The sequence below is a fragment of the Echiichthys vipera genome (genome assembly GCF_963691815.1).
Source record: "Echiichthys vipera genome assembly, chromosome: 14".
Taxonomy (NCBI): Eukaryota; Metazoa; Chordata; class Actinopteri; order Perciformes; family Trachinidae; genus Echiichthys; species Echiichthys vipera.
Genome location: NC_139839.1, coordinates 8,032,896 through 8,057,897, shown reverse-complemented (window position 1 = coordinate 8,057,897; position 25,002 = coordinate 8,032,896). Strand labels below are relative to the sequence as shown.

At 40.5% G+C, this 25,002-nt stretch overlaps 1 protein-coding gene across 1 annotated transcript; it reads right to left on the bottom strand.

Moving 5' to 3' along the window:
- Positions 1 to 928: 928 nt before the first annotated feature.
- ppp2cab (protein phosphatase 2 catalytic subunit alpha b) lies at positions 929 to 10,615 on the bottom strand. Its single transcript, XM_083927134.1, has 7 exons — positions 10,338 to 10,615; positions 3,355 to 3,564; positions 3,077 to 3,250; positions 2,781 to 2,870; positions 2,317 to 2,478; positions 1,888 to 2,006; positions 929 to 1,716 (listed from the first exon to the last, which is right to left on the bottom strand). Exons 1-7 carry the CDS (start codon positions 10,437 to 10,439, stop codon positions 1,644 to 1,646), a joined length of 930 nt encoding a protein of 309 aa, XP_083783260.1. The 5' UTR covers positions 10,440 to 10,615; the 3' UTR covers positions 929 to 1,643.
- Positions 10,616 to 25,002: the final 14,387 nt, after the last annotated feature.

The following is a 25,002-nucleotide window of genomic DNA, read 5'->3' as shown; positions in this document are numbered from 1 at the left end:
TTTTTCAGTTACCATGGGGTGGCGCTTTCTCCTCATTACAAATCCTCTCAAGCTTGTTCTATGGTGCCTTCAAGTGCTCCTCAAACGCTCTCATTCCGTTTTGTATCGGATACATACTGCTTAATCTATTTCTAAGTGTTGCATCACTGCTGATTTTTTCATAAATATAAGAAAATGTTTAGTGGGTTTTCATTGTGGCTGTTATTTTGTTGCCAAGCAACGCAGCACTTTAGCTGCAGTGAGAAGACAACAGAGAACAACATAGGAAATAGGAAAAAACGTCTCATAATATCGCCTTTGCTTGAATAAAATGCCAATCATATCAATTAGCTGACCATAAGCTGACTCTAGGTTTGTGTTTACAAATAGTCAAATCCTAACCTCCATGAAAATCTTGACTTTTGTGTTTTGACCTTTTTGTCTTTTATATTTGTTTCAATCATAATTGCATTAGTTATGGTAACAATTAAGCCACTGTTCCAAGGCAAGATTTACATAATTAATACTAATGTGGTGGCAGTTACATTATTGTGTAAACTTCCTAACTTGCTGTTTTTGATGTGTGGGGTGCATACAATGTCTGCAATCCTTTAGGATTTCTTGTTAAAAGAACATTGTAACCTGATAAATTATGTCTGTGAAACAGTGTAGCAACCAGTAGAGTTACACTCTCCAAGAGGAGGAAGGTCCTCATCTCCAAACCACACACCCTGAACTAATGCCTCAGTTGTAGCACTGCCAGCCAACCTGCAGCCCAGATGGCTGACAAACTGGCTGGTTGGTGAACTGGCTGACTTCCAGGTGGTTCAGTTCGAGATTAATCACAGGCCAAAGGGACCTTGTAAGCCAGACCATACTGCCCGTTCCCATCTTAGTCAGGGAAGTTTTTTTCCGTATCATAAAAGGAAGGAAACAGCACACTCGCATCAAAGAGCCACCTTCATCTTTATTATTCAAATGGTTTGGTTAACACAGACTGTAGTTCAGAGAAAGTCAGTGAGTTGATGTGGATGAGCACTCCGTCATCCATCTGTCATATACAGTATGTACACCAAGGTGTGACTGCATAAGAAGGGTTTCCTTAAAACAAGACATTGCGTAAAACTTGCCTGATGGGGGCTTTATTTGTCATTTTTTAAAAATCAAAAAGGAAAAAAAAAAACATCTGTAGTGTGAAATACTTTTCGTCTTTTGACATATGTTACATTTGTTTAGATTTACAAAAGTGCAAACGGATCATGTTCAGATCTCTTTAATATAAGCCATGGCATGTGGGGTTCAAACAGCCGCATCTGAAGTAGCACATTTTTGTCCATCAGTCCAGCGACACCAGGTACAGGATGAGGAATTTAAACGTCACTGTTGTTTTACACAGTGGGGCAGATTTTCAATATGTGTACCCAGCAATGAAAATTGTAATGATTATGGCACACACCTTTTGGTCCATTCATAAACACACACACACACACACACTGTTTTTTGCTAAATGCTTAAATAGGTCTTTGTGTGGATATACAATGTGCACTGCTGTGTAGCCCCCTTCAGTGTTCCACCCTCATCTTCATAAAGTCATGTTGTTATTGGTTGAAGTTCATACATCATGGCAAAACTGGACAGGACTGTACAAGGGTCAAAGGTCAGAATTACAGGAAGTAATCTGGGGTGCGGCGAGTGACATGAGGCTCCCCTCGGCGAGGCGCAGGATCAAACTGCAAACTGGTTAGGAGTAAAAAGGTAGATATTTTTATCAAGCAATGATTAAAATAAAGTCATACATTGTAAATATAACTCAGCGTTATATAGAATGATGTGTACTTCTCACCATTTATGGTAAACATATAGTCTGCACATAATGTGATTACATGCTCCAGTTTTTGTTATACTTACAATGAGTATTTGAGGGTATCGTCTAGTTCCATGATAGCTGCCTGGTTGCCACAGCGGTAGCAGTAGTTGGGAGCACTAAATATTGTCACCACATTCCTCTCATGGCACCAGTTGTAACCCTGGGGGAAGTAGATGCATTATTCATTGGGATGTATAATTTAGGAAAACTCTACTGTAATGTAAATCTACTGTTTTTGAGTATGAGAGTACTAGTTGGTGGCATAACGTTTCGTCCTATTGTTCTCTGCAGCAATGGTGATTATGAGAAAATATTTTTTTATGCTTGTTTCCTTCAGTTTTTGAATGAATAAAACACCACTGAAGTGGGTTCTTCTTGACCGTATCAGGGAAGTCTATCTACTGGAACAGCCACAGTCCTCAATAACACTTAAATGTATATTTGCCTGGTAAAATCACAAAGACACGAACCTCCATAACCAGCTGGTGGGCACGGGACACCAGTGTGAGGCGGTTGGCGTGGTTGAAAGTCTCCGAGATGTCCTGGCCGAAAGTGTAGCCGGCTCCTCGGGGAGAGATGCCCCAGCCACCGCGGTCGTCAGGGTCTGACCACAGCAGGTCACACATTGGACCCTGCGGAAAACAAAGACGAAGAGGAGCACATTAGAAAAGAAACACCAACACAACACACTGACTACCTAAACAGCCACCAGGTTTAATTGCAAACAGTGAATTATGGAGAAAAATAATATCAACACATTGCTTCCTTTTTGCTTCTTAGTATTGGTCATGATCAAGTTACTCTTACTGACAAACATCCGTTGATGACTGTTATTTTACAACAAAATCCTTTTGTTTTCTTATCAATTGATTATTAAAACAAAAAGTTAAAAGCTGCTTCATTCATTCACATCAAAAAGAATCCTTATCTTTACCTCATGTGGCACTTCCTGTAAACGGTCCAGTGCTCTGATGTGATCCAAAGTATCTATGGACGGTGACAGGCCTCCGTGAAGGCAGAAAATCTGGAAGGACACGGGAAATTTTCAGTATTAATAGTAAATACAAGTAGCTCTATCTGACCATAAGCTTCTGCATCCATCACATGCTCAAACCACTATTTCCCAAACTAGCTGTGTTATACATTTCATTGTACTAGCATCATTCAACTCTGTCAAAACATAAAGTCATAATTATTACATTTGTATAACAAACCAATGCATATTCTCACCTGAGAGTCTACCAAGGCAGTGAGGGGGAGATAATCGAACAGGTCTGTGAAGTACTTCCAAACGTTGGCGTTGCCATATTTCCTGAGGCACTCGTCATAGAAGCCGTAAACTTGTGTGATCTGTCTGCTCTCGTGGTTCCCTCGGAGGATTGTGATGCGCTCCCTGTAGCGTACCTGAAAGACGAGCACAGCTGCATGTTCAGTTTTTCTTTCTAAAATACCCATGTCAGCTTTGGAACATGTCAAATGTGTGAGGACTCTTTCAAACGATTGCTTACCTTAAGTCCAACTAGTAAACTGACGGTTTCGACGGAGTAGTACCCTCTGTCTACGTAGTCTCCCATGAACAAATAGTTTGTGTCTGGAGATTTCCCTCCGATCTTGAACAGCTCCATGAGGTCGTGAAACTGGCCGTGCACGTCGCCACACACGGTCACCGGACATCTCACCTCCTGGACATTTGATTCCTTGGTCAGGATTTCCTTTGCCTGGAGGAAAAGAAATTGAAAGATTTAATTGTGGTTCATATTGTGAAAATTCCAGTTCATATATTATGTGCCACTTAACTGTGCTTTGCTCATTGAAATGCGGGGAAATCCATGTGATCCTGCACTGAAATTATGATGCTCTGTACACTGTAATTTTCTGTCACTTTGTCCTCCATCTTTATTTCAGGAATGGACAATTTCCTGCCAACCTCTGCACAAATTCGATATCAGCCTCCAGTGGGGTCTACATCAAGATGCTTCACAGTGATAACAACACAACCCCAAACATCTCCACGGAAGTAAGCCCCTAACAAGTGTGTGTGTGCGTGTGTGTGTGATTGTGTGTGTTTTCCTGTGGGCCTGCCTTGCAGCGCTTGGAAAGACAGCTTTCTCAGAAAAGGTGCCAGATTTTGTAAATGCTCGAAAAGCTGAGAACAGTCTGGAAAAAGGTTGCTAGTGTCTGTGGATGAAGCACTTATTACTTTGAGCACTCAGTTATAGCAAAGGAGGGCTATGGCAACCCGAGTTACACAACAGCCTGCCATTACAAGTCTAAAAGTGGAACGGTTAAAAATGCTTTTCTTGGAAACAGTTAATTTTACCCAGATCATCATGCCGTAGTTTAAAAGTTGCTGGGGTAGCGCATGACTCAGTTTGCCTACAGCGAGTGTTTTTAAAAGAAACACTTGGTTATTGTTTTCTGAGTGCTGATTCAGTGCAAACAGGAGACAGTCACACACAGATGAAGCACTCAAAATAGGCAGAGGCTTTTCTTTTGGTTGTTTATCGAGAAGGAAAAAAAAAACCCAAGTCCAATGACAAAGTCTCCGCATTTTATGCATGGGGTTGTACAGTAAGTTTATCAGGGTTTGTGCAGCCTTTACCAGTACTTGCCCCCAACAGGAAAAAAAACTGGGAAAGCTTTAAACAGCCCCAATACTAAATCTAGAGACCCACACCAGGGCCTATTCCTGGAGTCAGTCTAGCTTGGCAGGCTGGTCTGACTAAGGGGTCAGTCAGCTGGAAGAGCTTTTTAAAGGAGCTTTAAAGCACACAAATCCTCCAGCTGAGACAGAAATGGTCTGAGCCGAATGACCATCAGACATGTCTGACGCGCTGAGGGAGAGAGAGGGGCATCTGCAAACTCAAAAGGAAGGTAGACAAGGAAACAAGGAGAAGGTTATCTCCAACAAATGCAAACAAGGGGTGAGAAACTGACATGGACAGAGTGCTGAAGTTGGCATGTCACCCTGGCAGATGGGACAGAGACGGACCAAGAGTGACCAGGACGGAACTGCAGCTCTGCACAATGCTGACCTATATTACACCCACGTACACGCCCTCCGTGTGCCCATACTGCCATGTGGCAGGAGGCCTTTCAAATCACTGGGCCGTGGATGACAGATTGACCGGGGCCTGTAACTCTAAAGCTACAAGCCTGTGATAAAGTGGAACAGCAATATATTTTCATCCTCTCCTCCCGATTACGGAGTGAGACTAGGGAAAATAAACAAATGTGCATTTTAAGTGGGTCGGGTCAGTCTGTCTGCGATACTCCTTACTCGAAATCTCCTTTTCATGGTCCGGTCCATAGCACTGATTGCTCCAACTATCCAGTTCCTCCTCTATTTCAAACAAATATCTCCTGCTGAAAATATAAAGAATACTCTGATTTACTTTTATTTTATATTTAGTTCCCTGGGAAAACACATTAGACACCCTGGTTTTGATTGTAAGAAGAACGACCCAATCAAATACAATATCCTTAAGAGCTATTCCTTTCACACATAATTCATCATGACATCCAGTACTAAGTTGCTTTTCCAGTGCATAACACAATAAAGGCCTACAGCTCTGTAACCGTGTACTGAACTGTATGAATGATGTGTTCAGTGATGCATCAGATATCACCTCTGTGCCCTAAATTGGTTCAGCCGATTATAACTTGGTCAATGTGCACTTTGTACCAGACCACCAGAGCACTGACAACTTCGCCCGACAACGGACATGAGTCATAACTTCTCCCTATATGCCGCATTAAACCACTGATTTTATTTTTTTTGTCGTCATCTGCTGTGTCCTGCTAAAGGTTGCGTCAGACACTGCAGAGGAAGTGGGCCAGTATTTTCATGTATTACATCTTCTTATTTCCTTGCCCACTTAAGACTTTTAATCTTAAGCCCTGCAGTTGTAAATAACCTCATTATCTGCCTTTATAATTGGTTGTTGTAGTGGTTCCAGTACCAAGTTGTTCATTCTTAAAAATTCCACTGCAACATAAATCCCATCACTTGTAAAATAAACATCTAGTAAATCTAGGTTTAGTCTGTTGTTTTATCTTTGCGTCTAGCGTCCTTGAGTGTTTAGAAAGGCACGTATAAATACAATCTATTATTATTATATATCCTTTACTTATAACAAAACATTACAATGAAAAAACAATGAAAATAATTGTCAAATATTAGATTAAACCGAAGGAAGTAAACTTATTCAATGTGACCTGCCGCTTTGGTGCCCATGGTACCGGAAAACACTTTCATAACTCCCAATTTAAGCTTGGCAGTAATGTTTGAGAGCCATGTTTATCCATGAGACAACAGGTCACAGTTTGCACAGTGGGTGCCAGTCCAGCTGTGAATGAAAAGGATGACGCAGATGTTGCGTAAGCACCTCGGCCAAAGTACAGACCACACCTGTGGCAGAAATGCCACAGTGACGCTGCAGGGAGGGAACCTCGGCCTCGCTGTGCCAAAGACGTCAGACGCCATGGAGTCAACAAACTGCTTAGCCCAGTGTTTAGAAGAGAAGTCAGCACTTTAACGGCTGCCGCAATATAATCTCATTAAAGTGAGTTAAACACGGCCAAAGGTTCTCCTGCAGTCATTAAGCTTGATGACTGGGCTTGACAAACTAAAACCACAAACAATGACCTCACTCAAGATGTTTATGGTCGTTAAAAGTTAAGCATCTTCCTGACAACAGCACTATAATCCAAATGACGGCACGTTGTGTCTGTGCTTTCTACTATGACCATTTTGCTGAATGCATTTAACAACCTTTCGTCAACGCCAGCCCTGTTCTACAGTGTTTACAGGGATTACTGTGTTGTTGCATACTCTCATCTGTGTTCATTCATATTATATCACACTATGACACAATCTCTTGGGATTTCTGTGCTACTTAATGGATACAAGATTCAAATTTAGTTCACTGTACGAGGCGTAGTAAAACAAGCCATTATGTGGAACAGTCCCTCTCATGTACATGGATTTTTCTCAGTAAAACTGTGGCCTCGGTTGGCAAACAAAGCTTAATTTGCTGCAGACTAACTGCACCGAACTGGATTTTAACTGAGACTTCAGCTCCGGGAAGTGGGTCAACCATCGCCACTTGACTAAATTATTACATCACGCTGACTCACTTTAGATGATGTCCTATGGCATTAATGTTTGAAGAGACACTCAGAAACCAAAACCCCATCTTTAATAAGCAAATTTTCTATTAGCACTACTGCACAGTTGAGGTTCTGTTCTCTGCACCATTAACTGCTTTTTTTTATAGATCTCTCTTGTGTAAAGTACTTTGTGATCTACACTTGAAGATAATTTACCCGCCTTGACAATCTGAACTAGATCTAGTCTAATAGTTAGCAAACAGTGCTTCATAAGGGAATCAAATGATCAAAGATCGGACTTGAAACAATGACTGGATGGTTATGCAACTCTCAAAAAGTTTATTTTTAAACAGACGGGAGGAAAAAGGTCATTAAAGGGATCTCTGCCTGAGGTATGTATTAGGCATTTAATTAAATTTACTCAGCCTAATTGACAGGAACATAAAACCAATTTCCTGTTAATAGACCATTGTCTGCACTCACTTAATTTAAACAAGGTAACTAGATTAAACACGATCAAATGATCAAGTAGATGACATCACTACTCCGTAAACAAACAACACACAGAGCCTTGAGATAGTGGAAAGACAGCAATGCTGAATAATGAAAGATGTGCATTGATTATGAGTAGGACAGAAACTTTAGAATATTCAACCTTTTCTGAGAAAGACTAAGGACAGTTAACACAGCACATCACATTCTTCCACACCCCCATGCATCTCAAAACAGAGACAACTGCTCTCTGAGTCATGATGGACAGTGTTATCCTAAGTCAGGCACTCTGATCCCCCTACAGTGGATTTGATAGTGTAAAAGTGCCGCAACTCAAAATCAATTATATCCTCTGCTATTTTTAAATCAGGGAGGAGGTTGTGTGGGTGCATTCTGCTCAGGATATTAACACAAGTAACAGTGGGAAGGATGGATACGTGCAGGTAGACAGTAGTTTGGAGCTCATGAGCTCACATGAGCTGTAACAATGATACAGCCTCAGGGGGAGGAAACTTTGTAAGTTTCCTTTTTCCTCTTTACTATTTTTATGGCGTCTTTGCTGCATTCAAGAGGAAACAGTGGCGAGCAGCAGGAAAGAAAAACAACATTATTTGTGCACGTCTGCAGCTACATGTTCTTTGATGCTGGGTTTTCTGCAGATGTATACCACAAGTGTTCACAGGGCCTGAGAACAGATTGCCCATCCTAGCAAGACGATATAGCAGTCATATGTCGAAGCATATCAGCTGGGGGGGGGCTGGGTAGTCAAAATAAGTCGAATGAAAACTGGCACTTTCCTCCAGAAGGCAAAACAGTCATCATGTGATCCCAAGCTTCCTACATTGGCTAGAGATGGCACAAAAGGTCTAGATTTTGAATCTCTACCCACAGAGCAAGAACCAGTCGTTAAAAAAAGAAAGTTAAACTACTTTAACCATATCAAAGACCATATCAAAGATGAGGAGAAAAAAAAGAAAAGAAAACAAATGCTGGGATTAACGAGCCCCTTGAATATTGCATGCCATTAACCGTTCAGTGCTCCAAACATGGTCGTGAGCCTAGTTTTAAGTCCTTTTATGAGCTGAGAGGGATAGAGCTGCACGAAAGAATGAAAAACACATTTAGCAAATGGCAATAAAAGAAACATCTGTCCCATTTAGCCTCTGTTATCAGGGTTAAGCTAAACAGCAAATTAGAAATGTAAAGACAACCAGGATACCAGAAACATTTAGTGCACTAAACCACCACAAACTGACCACAGGGCTTTCTGGGAAATGGATGAAAGGATGGCAAGTTTAGGTAAAGCAACAGCAATTTAGTCTGAGAAATGACTGAAAAAAAGAATCTAGAAACAAGCAAGATCCCATTTTTATATTAATTATTATAATAAAAGAGTGTTGTTGTTTTTTTCAGTTTAGCTCAGACACCTAGAGCTACAGATCAGCAGGTGGTCTAAGCAGAAAAGAAGTTGAGGAGAGATTTGGGTTAAGCTACTGATCAGATCAGAGGTATGCAGAGTCAGCTGAGGTAAAGAGGAAACCATGAGCAGGGGGAAGTCAAGCTATCAAATGAGTTCAGTCGCCTACATAATAATCTATGTGTCCCTGTGTAAATCCCATGTGGAACAATGTCTGTCCTAAAACATGGATGAGTAGACCAAAGAGGAGTATTAACATGGTTCAGAAGTTATGGTTCCCACTCACACGATGGATCTTTGACCAATTGAGTTGCATAATGTCATGTTAAAGTTTGCAAATTGACCATTTTAATGTCCGTCTCACTACTTATTGACTAGAGAAGTAAATAAGAAGCTAGATGAATGGCAGGGGGCAGAGGTTAACGTCAAGTTTCTTGACTACTTATGACAAAAGCTGAGTAATCGTGTAGCGCACTTGCCTAGAGGGTGATCAAAACAACTTTATCTCAGTTCATCCACATTTGTCTTCAATGTGCTGCAGGAAGGCTCAAAATATTGTTTTGGGGGTTTGTTTGAAACCATTATTCACCTTCCCACCATTTTCTACTACGTACCTGCTTACATGCTGAAAACATGAGACACAGTTTGCAGTAATTAAGCAGTCAGTCACACTTAATCGTGAGTGGAGTTTTATTGCCACAGTAAGCTAGCGTAAAGAGATGCTACAGGTCACACTGACAGTGCCAGTGAGGAGGGCTGTAAATGTGGTATGTGACTTGAATAAACAGTATGGCTGCTGAGCCATTCCTGGCTAGTAAACCCACAGTTAGTGACAACATTCAATAAAAATTACCACAATTTCCACAAACTCTATTTAATGACTGCTATTTTTGACATGTACATGTGAATAAACACGTTTGATTTACTGGTGCATTCTTGACTGCAGTATTACCACACACCATGCTCTCATTTTAGAATAGTGCACAGTGATGGTGCAATTGATCCCTCAGCGCACTATTTCCCTTTAACACACGCTCTCTCATGCACTTTCTTTATACTTTTTATATTTAATGTAGATATTTGGTCTACTCATAGGGTTTCTGTATTGTGTGTTTTTCTGTTTTATTATGGCACCTCAGGTTGACTCCAAACTAAGTTTCGTTGTACTTGTGTACAGTGACAATAACAGTATCCATCTATCTATCTATCTATCTATCTATCTATCTATCCATGTTCTTGTAATTAGTTATTTCCCACACATTTCTGACAGGCAACGGTTCGAACGCCCCAAAACAGAACCACATAAACTCAATTCCAGATAAACCGTTACGCACGTCGCAGTTTACACTATAGACGCCATTTTAAGAATGTCTGGAAGGCGTCGATAAGGAGCCCATCAGAGAGAAGACGTTTAACAAGACATTGGAGGGGAGAAAGGGGAGGTTTTTAAGATGTAAAAACATACATCACCTTTTCACATAGTGACTTCACTTGCCCCTCCGACAGCTGCTTGCACTCGTTGAGCTGCTCGATCCACGTATCAAGTTCTTTCGTGAACGCCTTTTCGTCCATTTCTGTGGGTTTTCGCGGGCGCTGCAGTTCGTTTGCCGATACGTTGGCCGTTAATTTCGCTTAGGACGGAGACGACTGCCCCTGTTGTCTCTTTTCCGGAGCTTACAAAGCGGCCACAGAAGGTGCTGGTAGCTGCTCTCTTGTCGGAAGACACATGTACCTCTGTAGCCGACAGCTCGCTATGATTTGACTGAATTGAAACTGAAGCGAGAGGGAGGGGACAGACGTCAGTTGGTGGTCCACGCCCTACGTCCACGCCTAGAAATGAGTTTGAGTCCAGCTTACAACAATAAAAGACCACAGTTCCGGTTGGGACCTTCTAAATAAAAGCATGAGGGTGATGTGGAGAGCTGGAAAACATTTTAATGTTATTTAGCTGTATCTGGAGTGGTGAAAGTAACTAAGTACATTTACCCATGTACTGTTCTTATGCGTACTTTTAAGGTACTTGAATAATTTAAATGTATGCTGCTCAGAATAAGAAAATAAGCTTTATTGACCTTTATATGACCTTAAGAACGCGGCCACAGGGTAGCAGCTGATTGGGTAAATGTGTCCCATATGTATCCAATCAGCGACTTATTTTCTTAATGTTTCTAAACGCCACAACAGGAGGCAAATTTGTTTACCCAGTGGGGTAAATTTTTAAAAATTCAAATAGTCTGGCCCCTGCACACCTGGGGCCCATATGGGGCAGCCTAGGGTCAGCCTGTGCATTAATCCGCCTCTGAGTACAACCTGTTTGTAGTGTCGATACCTGAACCCCCCAACTTCCGGTCTCACTGGTTGATTGTGTCCAGCTTGACGCAGCCGCAGAGCGACGCCCGACATAAACAGCAACCGGAGGACGATGACGGCACCTGTGTCATTGGTTCAGAGCGCTGCTCCCTCTGCAGTTTTATTGGCTCACCGGTTTATAGAAAAGTTGCCGACACACGCTGGAGAGAATACATCATCGCTCCCTGGAAGCATGTTGTGAATTTGAGGGTGTATAGCGATGATGTCAGCGTTTTACATCAGGTTAACAACACCAAAGACAACTGCCAATCCCTCGAACTGATACACGTGTGTCCAGAAGATTCATCTTTGTTTTTTTATGAATATCAGTTATTCAGTCACCATGGTTTATGATTTCTTATATGATGTTTTTTGAATTTTATGGTGTAGAGCGATGATGTCAGCGTTTTACAGGGAGCCTGCATCAGGTTAACAACACCACAGACAGCTGCCAAGCCCTTGAACTGATACATTTGTGTCCAGATGATTCATCTTTTTTTTAATGGATATCAGTTATTCAGTCACCATGGCTTATGATTTCTTATATGATATGTTTTGATGTTTGGGCTAATGTGTGTAAGCAAAATTAGTCTTTTATCCCATTCAGATAGTCCTACGTCTGGTGATATTCATTTCTTAGCTTGAAATTCAACCAGTAGAAGGTATTAAAGGAATCAGTATTACAAATAGACTAGATGAGAAGGCAAATATGCATATGATCTCGTGTCTGTAGGTCTATATTAAAAGCATAGTATCCTTTTGTTTGTGCCATATTCAATTCAGTTCAATTCTATTTTATTTATAGTGCCAAATCATAACAAAAGTTATCTCAGGACACTTTACAGAGTAGGTAAAGACCACACTCAATGACTTATTTATGATTTACATAGACCCAACAATTACCCCGTAGAGTACGGTGGCAACAACAACCTTCCCTATAACAGACAGGAACGTCAGACAGACCCAGCTCTGTGGAGGACGGACATCTTAAATCAAAATCCTCCGAGGTAAAATCAAAATACAGACACAATAATAAAACAGGATAGACATGTCGGAGGTTGGAAAGGCCGTATCACAGGCACTGTGTGTTCTCTGAAGAAAACATTTTGTTCTTTACCTCAGCAAGCTGCGGTCTAAATATGCCTGTGCACTGCCTCTACGAGTCCCCATACCAATAGGCTTCTTTAAATTGGAAGGGAAGAATTCACACTGAATATTACTGCAGGGTAGCACCAGGTCAATTAAATATTTATGATGAATAATAATCGTCCTTCTAACCTACAAAATCCCAAAACACAGACTCAAATCTGTAATGTGATCCAAACCGCACTGCTGAACCATCAATAATGTAGAGGGGGACTGACTGACATTAGGCTTTCCAAACACAGATGACACGTGGCATGTTTTACGAGGGTTAGACAACATCGATGTCTACCACACTCACATAAGTACGGTAAATAGATGCAGCCAACAGCTTTGATGGAGCAAAACCAAGACAAAAGGGGGAACAACTAGGTGGGCTGAGCATAGTGAAAAATAACACACTTTTGTTTTCCCCCTTTTTACTGATTAAAAAAATGAAATACAATATCAAAGTCAAAGTCAACTTTTTTGTCAATTATTCACATGAGCAAGACATACAAGGAATCAAAATTTGGTTTCTCACTACCCTATGCGTAGACTAGACAAAGTGGTAAGACACAAATGGTAACACAACATGAATTATCTAACTGCTATAGTAACAACAAAACAATACAAAAGTAATAATAATAATAATAAAAATTCTAATAAAAGTGCAGATGGTGGCATAATAGTGCAAATGATAAATGATGATAAATAATTTAGTGTGGTGTTCTGGTAGGTAGATTTTGATGTGTCAGGAGTTGTCTTGCGTTGCTAGAGCTGTCTCCACTGCACCGTCAGCCTTGGTTTAAAAGTCTGACTGCACAAGTTAACATTCTGGTAGAGGGAAAAAAATGTTTTAGCTTGTTAGTTTTTATTTAAACCAATCAGAATCATCTTGTATCCTCAGATGCAGCCACGAGGCTCTTGTAAAATATATAGCAGAGATAGTGGAAGGGGAGGAGAATGCCGGCAGAAATGGGCCTCCATTGGCAGCAGTCTACATCCGGTGACACCCTCTGGAGCCGGCCTGGATGCAGTTTCCTGTCTTTATGCTAAGCTAACAGTCTGCGGGCTGTTACTTCATAGTTAACAGAAAAGAGAGGGTTTGAAAAGCGTTGTTCCCAAAATGTCAAACAATGTCATTAAATTTGATACCACCGTGGTTATTTTTTCAAAAATCTATCACAGTTTCCTCCATTGTTAGTTATTAACGAGTTATCTATTTATATTTTCATATTCTCAAGCCAAACTTCCGCTCTCCTGACTCTTTGTGTTTGTAACCAGCCACCATAACTCAAAGGGAGACCCCTGTGCCAGGCACCTGTCCGGGATGCTTCAGTAGAAGTTGACAGAGGTCGCTGTAAATGGAATAACAATACACTGTCAAGGAAAGTAAGAACACATCAATCTGAGTATAGTGACCTTGTATAACTGTGTGTTGACACATACCCAGCTGCAATATATTTCCTGGTCCGTTTGACCCACCATAGAAAATGTAAACCTCAGTCTCTGCCACGGACAAAACGCTGCACATGAAACAAAAGCAGCGATCAAAGACTGAATCTGCTCGGTCTTTCAGGGCCGCTCCCTGAAGCACAGACACGCGTCTCATGTTAATTCATAATCATCATATCTAACCATTAAACCTGTTAGGTCCCTTTGTAAACCCGATGAAACACTGGGCAAGATGAAAGAGGGTGGCCCGTGACGGAGGCCATATGTTTAAATTAAACAGGAGGGAAGGCCGTTTTGTTTCGCTCTGTTGGCCCATTACCCGCAGATAATTATATAGTTTTATTTACAACCATCAAACATTAGCTCAGATATATGAATACCTTCCGGTCATTGTAGTTAAAGACATTATATCCACTATTTCTTGATTACAGTCATAATTTTTGTAATTGCTAATCTCTTATTCCTCTGCACCAGTCAGAAGGACGGTGTCTTTCATCTTTCACTTCAGCTCTGTTTTAAAAGAAATCAAATCTATTTTCTCTCCGGCAGTCATCACACGGTCCCACAGAGGATGTGTTTGTGCTGTAATGATGCTCTCTCAATAAGTTATTTATTAAAAAACAGATTAAAATGTGCAAAGCAGAACCAGGCGCTGCTACGCTTTGGGTTTTTGTCTGTTTTCCTGACTGAGCCTCTTCTGCAGCAACAAACCATGTAATCATCCATATTTTCGAGAACGCTCTCCTCATGATTGATAATCTGTTTGCAGGTTCACAGTGAAAATCAGCAACCGCATTGCCACCCACAGTCGTCTGACTCCTCACAAGCCTCCACTCCAGCTACATTCAAGTCGCTTAAACAGTGTGGCCTCTTTTAGATCATGATAAGCCTTCTCTGGATTGTTGTTTTCCACATTAACATTTCATCAGTCACTTTGGAAACAAGTTCATCCGGGCTGTGTGATTGTTGTGGCCCTGGTTCCCCCCCGCCAGCGGACCAGTCAGGCGTCCAACCTGGCACATCCCAGCAGCTCATGCTCCCTCCTCATGTGACCGACCTGCATTTAATATGATGATGCATCAGAGAAAACTTTTAGATTGTTCCATAGTGTTAGAGATAGTTTGGATCCTTTGAAGTGGGGTAGCATGGGGCTCCTGACTATGGTTTTAATTATGGTTTTAAGTTTTTTGAAGTGCCGGTTTTTAGCCGTTTTATCACTTTGAATATTTTTACTGTAACTTGCTTCTTTCTTATATGTAGCCTACTTGTTTTTAATGTACTTACATGTAGCCTGCTCATTATTTAAATGTACTATTGCGTAAAGGGTCTTTGAGCACCTTAAAATACAAATAAAATGTATTATTGTTATTATTATAGTCAGTGTATACCTACAGTAGATGGTGGTCAGTTTGGAGAAGCAGGCAGGCACGTAAGATAAACAATGTACTGCTTTGATTAGTTAGTTTGGTCATTAGTGGCCTAGTCCCTAACCCAAAAATACACCAAAATCCAACAATAATGTTAATAAACTAACCATTCGTAAAGGTAAAATGACTGTTTTTGTGAGTGGAATCTGGTAGCTTTGACATGAGCATAGAACAGCTCACTACAGCATACACTTAAACTGATATTGTGTTTTTTAAGTGGCTAAAGCACATTAAGTCACTGCCCCCATCCACAGCAGTACATTGCTTTGCTTCCATGCCTGTCCTCCTGTCTGCTTCTCCAAACTGTAGGCGTGACACCTCTACTGCAGGTAATACACTGACTATACTGTATGTACCTCACACAACCTCACTTTAAAAAATCCAAACTATCCCTTTAAGTCTAAAATCCTCAAAGCAATTTCAGTCAAAAACAACTGGACTGGTTTATTTGTCCAGGAAGACGTTTCACCTCTCATCCAAGAGGCCTCATCAGTTCATGTACGCATCTGACCAGGCTCGGACCAGTCCCAGCCTGGACAAACAACCAGTCCAGTTGTTTTTGACTGAAATTGCTTTGAGGATAACGATGACCTGGAAGAATGAGAACATTCACAGGCTTAAGTCTAAAAGGTTTTTTTCTTTTTCTGTACTTTTGATTCCTTCCCGGTTTAAGCCGATTCATTCCCATTATATCCTTTATTTGTGTGTGTGCATGACTCACAATACACAACAAAGTGGCATCTACATTTTAGCAAAAATGTAAGAAAAACCGAATAATAGGGAAATATAGATTTTAACAGGTGGATTACAGTTTGCCAGCTTTCGATGTTTAGATTTACCATGCCTGCAGTGATGACAGAGTGTCCCCAAAGTTTGTTTCTAGATAGCAGGAGTGATGACATGTTGACCACCAGGAGACAAAGGAAGGCAACACAATACAAGAGCTTAGTCCAAAGTACAACCCTTAGCTGCAGTGTGGATGGATGGAGCCGCTGTGAACTCCAACATGCCATTAAGGATAGGACAGGTTACCCGATTCTTTTATCATCACCAATCAAATGGCTGCAGTTCATCACTGGGCCTTAATCATTGTTGTTGTTCTCATTTGGTGATGAAAGCTATTCGGGTACCTGCTGCTGCTGCGGCTGCTGATCAACATCTAAATTTAAATTCTCTTAGTGTGCCAAGGAGGTTTGGACAGAAGCCCTTTTAATTCCAGGCGAGCAGATGCAGACGGTACATTTGATGCTAATGCCTTACTATCAGGATGAAATGGCTGAAACCTCTTGTAAACAACACTATCAAAGGCATGTGTTTGCCTGCGATGTGGCAGAGGGAAAGATGATGATAAATGGGTTTGTTTTGGACAGCTGGGTGATGAGAATGCTCGTGGGGTCAGAGGAGAGGAGGAGAACAGAATCCTGGACAGAGAGACATTGTGCGCCGCCAAAAAAATGTACCACTGAGTTGTGTAACAATAGCTTATCAGGAATACGTGACATTACATCAGCGGTGCACTGTGAAGTCATGTGATGATTATCCTGTTAATAACCTGGAGAAACCCCAAACAAGGACAGAAAGACAAAGAGACTGATTGCAAGAGATAGATGCATTAATTCACTTAGGAGTATTTTTAGATGCATATACACACTTACATACTTTTGCTATAAATAAGGCAAGTTGACACTTATAATCACTTTTAGAAAAGTATGTTATCAAAGTCAATGCAGAAAAAAGACCAAAACACTAAGATTAAGAAAGACAAATACATAGCCTACATGATACTACACTGTAGCCGACATATTGCATCATATTTTCCATCATTTTAAAATCTTATCTTCACCCTTTTTTCACCCTTTTTCTGACATTTGTCAGATATTGGTCTCACAGTATTCCTCCCTCTATCTCAGCTCATTTGTCTTTTGGAGTAGATGTTAGTTATGTCTTTACATGTCAGACTAAATATAGAGATCCAGATATAAAACAAAAAAAGGAGCAACAACCTCTACATCTCTCTCCTTTTTCTGCCCACCAATTAGCATGCAGTATTGTGTCTCCAGGATACCTAAAACCATGACAACAGCAGGTTACTGCTCCCATCTGATATCTTGAGCTCCATCTAGTGTCGGGAAACCGTAAAGTCTTTAGTCACTTTGAGGACAAATTTGGGGAAACAAGGGCAAGAAATCTTGTTGGAGGCTTACAACTGTATAGGCAGATCAACTCCATTATGGTCCAAAAATATAGAGTTTGAATGTTTTTGCTCATGAATTTAACAAGGGCATTATTCGTAGTACTTCTTTTTATTTACCCGTTTGATGGATGTTTTGACTGTATTGCCCCTTGCATTATTTATCTAAATGTTTTATTTTTTGTAAATTACACATATCTTTTATCATTCTGTAAATTGCATAATCTTCACTCAAGGTTCAACAACATTTCTGGATATTTTGACAGCATCTCAGCAAATGGCGTTTGCTCAGTTGTCAACCGTAACCGTAACCCCAGCCTCTGTTCATAAAGAGGACGTGGACCAGGAGATGCCGTTGAAAGTGTTGGAAAAAGCCAGTGAATAGATTATCTTCAAAACCCGGCCTCATTATTGTCCTGGCTCTTGTTTTGTTCATTTCAGTGCCACCTAGAATGACCTGTGCTGTTTGAGAAGAGAATGAAACCACCACGTAACTTTGTTGTGAGTCAGAAAAACAAAAACTTCCTTTTTTTCATTATGAAAACAATAATCAAAGCCTAGTTAGAAGTGGAGAGCCCAAAGTGTTGATTAAGACGTGATTCAAGAAGAAATAAGATTTGCAGAAGGCAACAAAGGTAAACATCCACACATTGTATTTGTGGTGTGGTGCTAGCACAACTGTAGACTCTATGTGTGTGTTAACAACTGATATATCTCGTATACTCCACCCAGGGTTGGCTACAGCTCCTTTGTTTTCATGCCTCACTGAACCATACTGTATAAAGTTATTGCTACAAAAAGCTCTGTTGTTGCATCAGTAATGAATAATGAGTTGCAACTCATAGTAACCCACAGTATTTGCATTTGGCTTTGTGCATCTTCAAAGTTCCACATGTCCTCCAACTGTGGAGATGATGAGAAGCTTACAAAACAGCAGTAATGTAAAAGTTGCCACATCGGAGACAAAAATAAATCTGAATCTGATAGATCAAAAAGCTAATTACATGTTGGTATACAAATCTCCATTGCACGTTGTAATAAAGATGGAGGCCATTTTCTTTGTAACAATCAAACAATTACATTTGAAAACCCCCATTGAAGCGCGATTTTATGTCCATCCTCCACCTTACCAAAATACCTTTGTTGGTTTCTTCTTCAACCTGGGTGTACCAACCAATTTAAAACACTGGAAATGAGAAAGAAATGTCCCTCACTCCTGGGCTGAGTGGATCCAGTGGTAGAACAAATACTGTGGTTTCTCTTCTTTATCTCTTCCTGTGGTCCTCTGTGAGACAAAATGTTTTATACTGGAACACTGAAATGAAGAAATGCTGCTCTAGGCCAAGAGATAGGTTACATGATAACAAGACCATGAATCTGCAGCCACAGTGTGGGCTCTGATAGTGAGGCTGCACTTTGGCACAGTGGTGCTCTGAGCAAAATGCTAACATCAGCATGCTAACATGACAATGACAACAACTCACAATGACAATGTAAACATGCTGTTTTCTTTGGTTGTCTAAAGTCTTGAGATGGTTAAGGTGAGGCATTGACCTTGAATGGTTTAGGGTAGTATAGGCCGTTGGGAAGTGAGAGTTTTTGCAAGTTTTCGCAAATCTAGGCTAACCTGTACAGCTGAGGCTGACAATGGCACCAGAAGAAAAAAATAAGGCATCATTACATTTAATTCTGAGGGGGACATAAATATTTGAAGCAATTTTCATGGCAACCCATCTAATAGCTGTTGATGTGTTTCCGTCTAAACCAAAATGGTGGACTGACCATCAGACACTGCCATCATGCAGGATCATGCAGCAAAATCCATCTTCATGTTGTGGACATTTTCACTCCCGCACCATTGTATGAAAAGATTCGGCCTAATTTTGTCCAGATCCAATTACAGCATCATTTTAATCAATTTAAGCTTCATCCTGGCCATTTAAAGCACCATCGCCCTTCACAGATCCTAAAATTTGACCGAGACACTGGAACATTCGGCAGGCTTGACCGACTGCCCAAACCATTTAAACACCAGTCAGCTGTGTAATTTAATTTCCACCGTGGCCCGTGCAGATGTAACGAGACATCGCAGGTCTAATAAGACAATTATCTTTTACCATCTTAAAGCTTTGCTCCTCATTAGCGCTGATGGCAGCAGTACACGGTGATGGCTGCATCACAGGCCCACCCTAACACTCAGCCTGGAGTCTGGCAGCCGCTGCCAGCAGGTTTGTGTGGAGACTAATGGGTTATTAGACCGAGTGAGGCTAATGGGTGAGGTAAAAAGGCCTGAGTGACCTCTCCATCCACATAACATGAGGATGAGAAGGAGAAGGAAGCATACATAAAGTATGTTCATCCAACACACTGTGAATGCTGAGATCAATATTGAAAATTGCACCTGCTCCACTGCAGGGGAGTCATAGCGAAACAATTCACTGTATTATTGAAAAGCAGGTCTACCACGTAATTTAAAACATTCATTTGAAATCCAAAGATCATTGGAGAAGAGCTTCCATTGTAACAGAAATGGACATGAATAGCTTTTACTCTGAAATATCAGACAGATTTTATCCGTGCACATTTCAAAGCGCATATACACACAAACAAGCATGCAGCGACAGGTGAGCTGTGTATGTCATTATAAATCTGTGGTGTTAAAGACACATGTGTGAAATCAGTTTTCATGCCTCCACAGGGTGAATTTAATCATCAAATTATTCTGGATTACTTAACAGCAGGCACTTTAAATAACTCACAATGCTGTATTTATTATTGTAGGATTTCTTCTTATTGTTGTTGTCTTTTATTTATTTATGTATTCATTATTCATTGGTTTAAGGGATGCCAGGGAAGATGCATGTCATTGCATTTGAAATACAATTGTACTTTAAATGTACAATAAAATGATCTGGAACTTAATTTGCAGAATTATTGCAGAATTACATTTCTAAGTAGACTATCTTAATTTAGCATGTTTTTCATAATTATACAGTATATATACAGGATATATTCTCAAATTCTCTCATAAGGTTTTAGGCTAAAAAGATAAGTTACTATGTAACTTGAAACATATATTCGAAGTATTTCTTTATTATAAATGCACAAAATAAATCAGCAACTAGAAGAATATATTCTAACTGGTTAACAGAATGAAGAGAGAAATACTGTATATCATATAGCATTCACCAGTCCATACACTATTACATTAATTCATTCATCTTCAACCACTTGTCCCTGTCGGGGTCGTGGGGGGCTGGAGCCGATCCCAGTTTACATCGGGCGTAAGGCGGGGTCCACTCTGGGCAGGACGCCAGTCTATCGCAGGGCACATAGAGACGAACAGAGACAGACAACCATTCACACCTACGGGCAATTTTAGAGTCATCAATGAACACAAGCATATCTTTGGATTGTGGGAGGAAACTGGAGAACCCGGAGGAAACCCACGCAGACACGGGGAGAACATGCAAACTCCACACAGAAGGGCCCCAGCCAGAATTTGAACCAGGAACCCTCTCACTGTGAGGCGACAGTGCTAACCACCACCACCGTGTCACCATACACTATTATAACGTTCTTTAAATTATCCCTTAATTTGGATCATTCCTAGTTCCTCTACAGTATGTTGGTATACTATGAGAAGGAGAGATATGTGATAGAAAGCAATGGACAATTATCTGTCCTATAAAAAGCACCTGAGCTCAGCAGTGATACTCTCCTCCTGCCTATTTTGGCCGTATCCACACAGGATCAGACAGACGGACGGGTCACATTTTTCTCCATAGAGCAGCCACACAGAGAATTACAAAACAAACTACTGCTACTTCAAGAAGAGCACGCTTTAAAACGGGTTGAATCCTCATTTATCAGTTAGATCACTGAAAACCTGAGGACCTGTTTCTTTGTCCTCGTAGACATCGTCTCACTTTCCCAGCTGATAAAATCACGTTTTCTACTGGTGATGAAATGCCATAAATAAACCTGTTTCCTCCCCCAAGAGCCTCCATAGCAACACGTCATGTAAATGTGTTTTGCATTACACAAAGAGCATACTTTTCATTCCTGGCTCATGGGGGAGCCAGAAAAGACTAATGCCACAGCCAGGCCCTTTTGTCCATGTGTGACCTACATTCCCTCAATGGTGAAATGCTAACAGGGCATTGGGTCTATTGATAGCTGCAATCTAGACTCGCTCAGGGAAATGGTCAAGACTGAGAATGATGAAGCTAGATTAAATAGACAGTTATTTGCTGGAGCTTTGAGTGGGATCTCACTGAAGCTCTGCAGTGGGACTGGTGCTTTAACAAAGTCAGTGTGTGACTCACACAACAATTTCTGCCATTTAAAAGTCTAAGAAGAAGAGACAAGGAAGTCTGCAGTAACTGCACATGCATAATTAACTGTACTATGCCAGTGATCCCATAAAACAGTGTAATACGGGTGTTTATCATTCTGTAAAGTTACATTCGCCTATTTTTCTGCTGCCATCATATTCATTCAAGTGCAAATGCGTAAATTAGGGCTGCAACTAACAATTATTTTCTATATAGTATACGAATAGTGAAAATATTGCTGTATTCATGCATTAATATTTCATAAAGCCCAAGGTTGTGTTAAATTGCAGTTTGTTTTGTTCAACCGATCATCCAAAACCTAAAAATATTGAGTTTATTATCACATAATGCAAAGAAAAGCAGCAAATTCTCACAATTGAGAGGCTGGAATTGCTTGAAAGATTACTAAAACGACGAACCGATCACTAAAATAGTCGCATATTACTTTGTCTGATAATCAATTAATTGACTTCTCAGCTCCAGAACACATGTAACTATACATCCGTATGATCTGTTTACTCTAAAATACTATAAAAGAAAGATACAGTTGGAAAGAAATGAATTAAAGGAAGAAGTGATTGGATTAGTGAAACAGAACACACGATAAAAACTGATAATTCTGATATAAAAACAACACCACCAAACAATTTAAGCATGTGGCAAACCGACAGCACTGGCAGACAAATATTGTTCTTTGTTTCCCCCTGACTGCAGGTATAATCACACCAACAGTGTTTGTTACTGTTTACGCGGTTGTCCTTATCATAGAGAACTGTGTGAGCGTGAAAGCAAGGAACTGCTAGTGTTATCTCGTGACATTTTCATGGACCACCGCTGTACAAACACACACAATAGTCTGTCATCACACAGAAACAAGTATGAAAGAGACGAAGGCACTAAAACATATCAAACATAACGGAGAAACCTCTTGAAGTGAGTCAAATATCGTCAAGTTATTTTCAATAAATCCAAAATAACTGCAGGGAGTCTGTTTCTAATATTGTTCAATGATTTCCCATGGCTTTGCACTGAATACGCTTTAAGTTTAGATAAAATAAAAAACTATATTGGCAGTAAACATTCCCTCTCTCAGACACTGAGCTATGCATCATTAATATTATCTTAAATGCAACAATTATTTTGAATGCCATATTTTGGAACAACCACACTTCTCTGTTTACTTCATCTTCAATTAATGAGTCTCTACATTTCCCACAATGCCTTTTTACAAACCTCCTGAGAGCTTGGTGCATTCAGCTGTTTGTTACGTGTCGTGAGCTAAGAAAAGTTTCACCCCAAGACAACTTGTCTCATAGCTACACTCTCCCTGTGTGATAGCTGAAATGGAAAGGCAGGAGGGGCACGTCCTAAAACCTGACATTTACCATTTACATTTTAGATCCCTGAAACAAACTCCGTCTCCGCATCCTCATCTTTTGGGTTACACAGGCTGAGAGAGAGCATTTGTCATTCCCTAAATGTCTTTTGTCTATCTTTGTGTTTCTCTCTTTCTCTCTCCTTTTCTTCCTCCCCAACCGGTCAAGACAGATGGCCGTCCTCTACAGAGCTGGGTCTGTCCGACTTTCCTGCCTGTTAAAGGGAAGGTTTTCATTGCCACCGTACTCTATGGGGGAATTGCTGGGTCAATGCCTACTCTGTAAAGTGTCCTGAGATAACTTTGGTTATGATTTGGCACTATAAATAAAATTTAATTGAATTGAACTGAATTAAAGTTTGGTAAACTTGAATAATTGCACATTATCTGGACTGGCAGCAGGGTGAGGCCCTTTCTATTCTCTTGCCTTTGACTTGGTTTCTTCTACTATATCTTTTTGTTCTAACGTTTTACTCTTTTAGTGAGTCACTCTTGATTTGTACTATGTCATCTAATCACATTTTTGCAAAGTTTGCAGCGTAACATCAACAAGTGAAGTCAAAGTATTAGCTCTAAAAGTCTGTCTTTATTTTTGCTGACTTAATAATAATCACTTTACCGACAGAACAATGCAGACAGAGTGCATTAGCTACAGATGGATTATGTAGATTTAGGGTAAGCTACTTACTCCTGAGTATAGTAGATTATTAGACTGGTGCACATTACTTTTCATTTTCACTTGTCATCCATCCGTAAATCAAGATGGGGTGGTTGCATTAGGTGGGTGACAGGTTGCATCTTTACACTTCTCTCGACACAGATTGAGGGATGGACGACAAGAGTGATGATGTCAGTCCATTCAAATGAAAACATGCCACTGCTTTATTCACGTCATCTTATAAATGAGACTGTTACCATGACAACAGACAGAGTGGATCATTATGTTCAATGCTTATACATTTGTGTACATATATAGACATATCCCTTTATATGTGTGATAAACACAATATACAGTAAGTCACTTAGGTCTGCAGTCACATTGTAATTCCCTATGGGAATGCTACAGGAACATCAGAGGCCAGTGTAACATTAGAAAAATAGGCTGATAATAAGGTCTCTGTGCAGTCATGAGTGTCGCATGCACTCTATATGTCGCCATAGTAATTAGAAATGTTGGCATCGACAAGGGCCCTGGGCCACAAATGGTCAGGCTGCCCCTGAGCCTAAGCAAATATTACGTTTTGCAACATTTTGTTTATCTTATGTTTCTACAAACAAACAAAAAAAGCCATAATTCCTGTGATTGTTTTCTATGAAATTTGGTTTAGTGTCCTAGGAGGGTCTAGGGAAGTGTTCAGGCTCTACCCTTGAGACTCAGCCATTATTCATCTCCAGCACACATACAAATAACTTTATTTCAAGTGTAGTTTAAACCAACAGAGAGGACAGGGACCCTTTGTCTGAAAATCTGACAGGGAAAAGCGGTTGAAGATTAATGAATAAAAGAATGTGTTGGCACGCGGATGCAGGAAGGCGCACTGCAGAACCAAAGTCATCTCCTTGGTATGTGGCTACCCTCGATAAATTGCATTAAATCACACAAGTTATCAGGGCCCAGTATTTCAAACGTGATCTGACAGGATTATCCTGGTCGGATTGGATTAAATCTAGATCTGATCTGAAAACTGGGTATTTCAACACAGATCAGGAGAATCCTGATCCTGAAGATCAGGGTTTCAGCTCTGGTAATCCAATCCTCCCCTGAATCCAGATAAAAGGCTGATTTGGGTATTTCAAAAGTTAAGTCAGATATCTGGATCAACTTGATACCAAAATTTCAGGATCATTTGAATCCCACCTCAGAGGTGGATTTGAC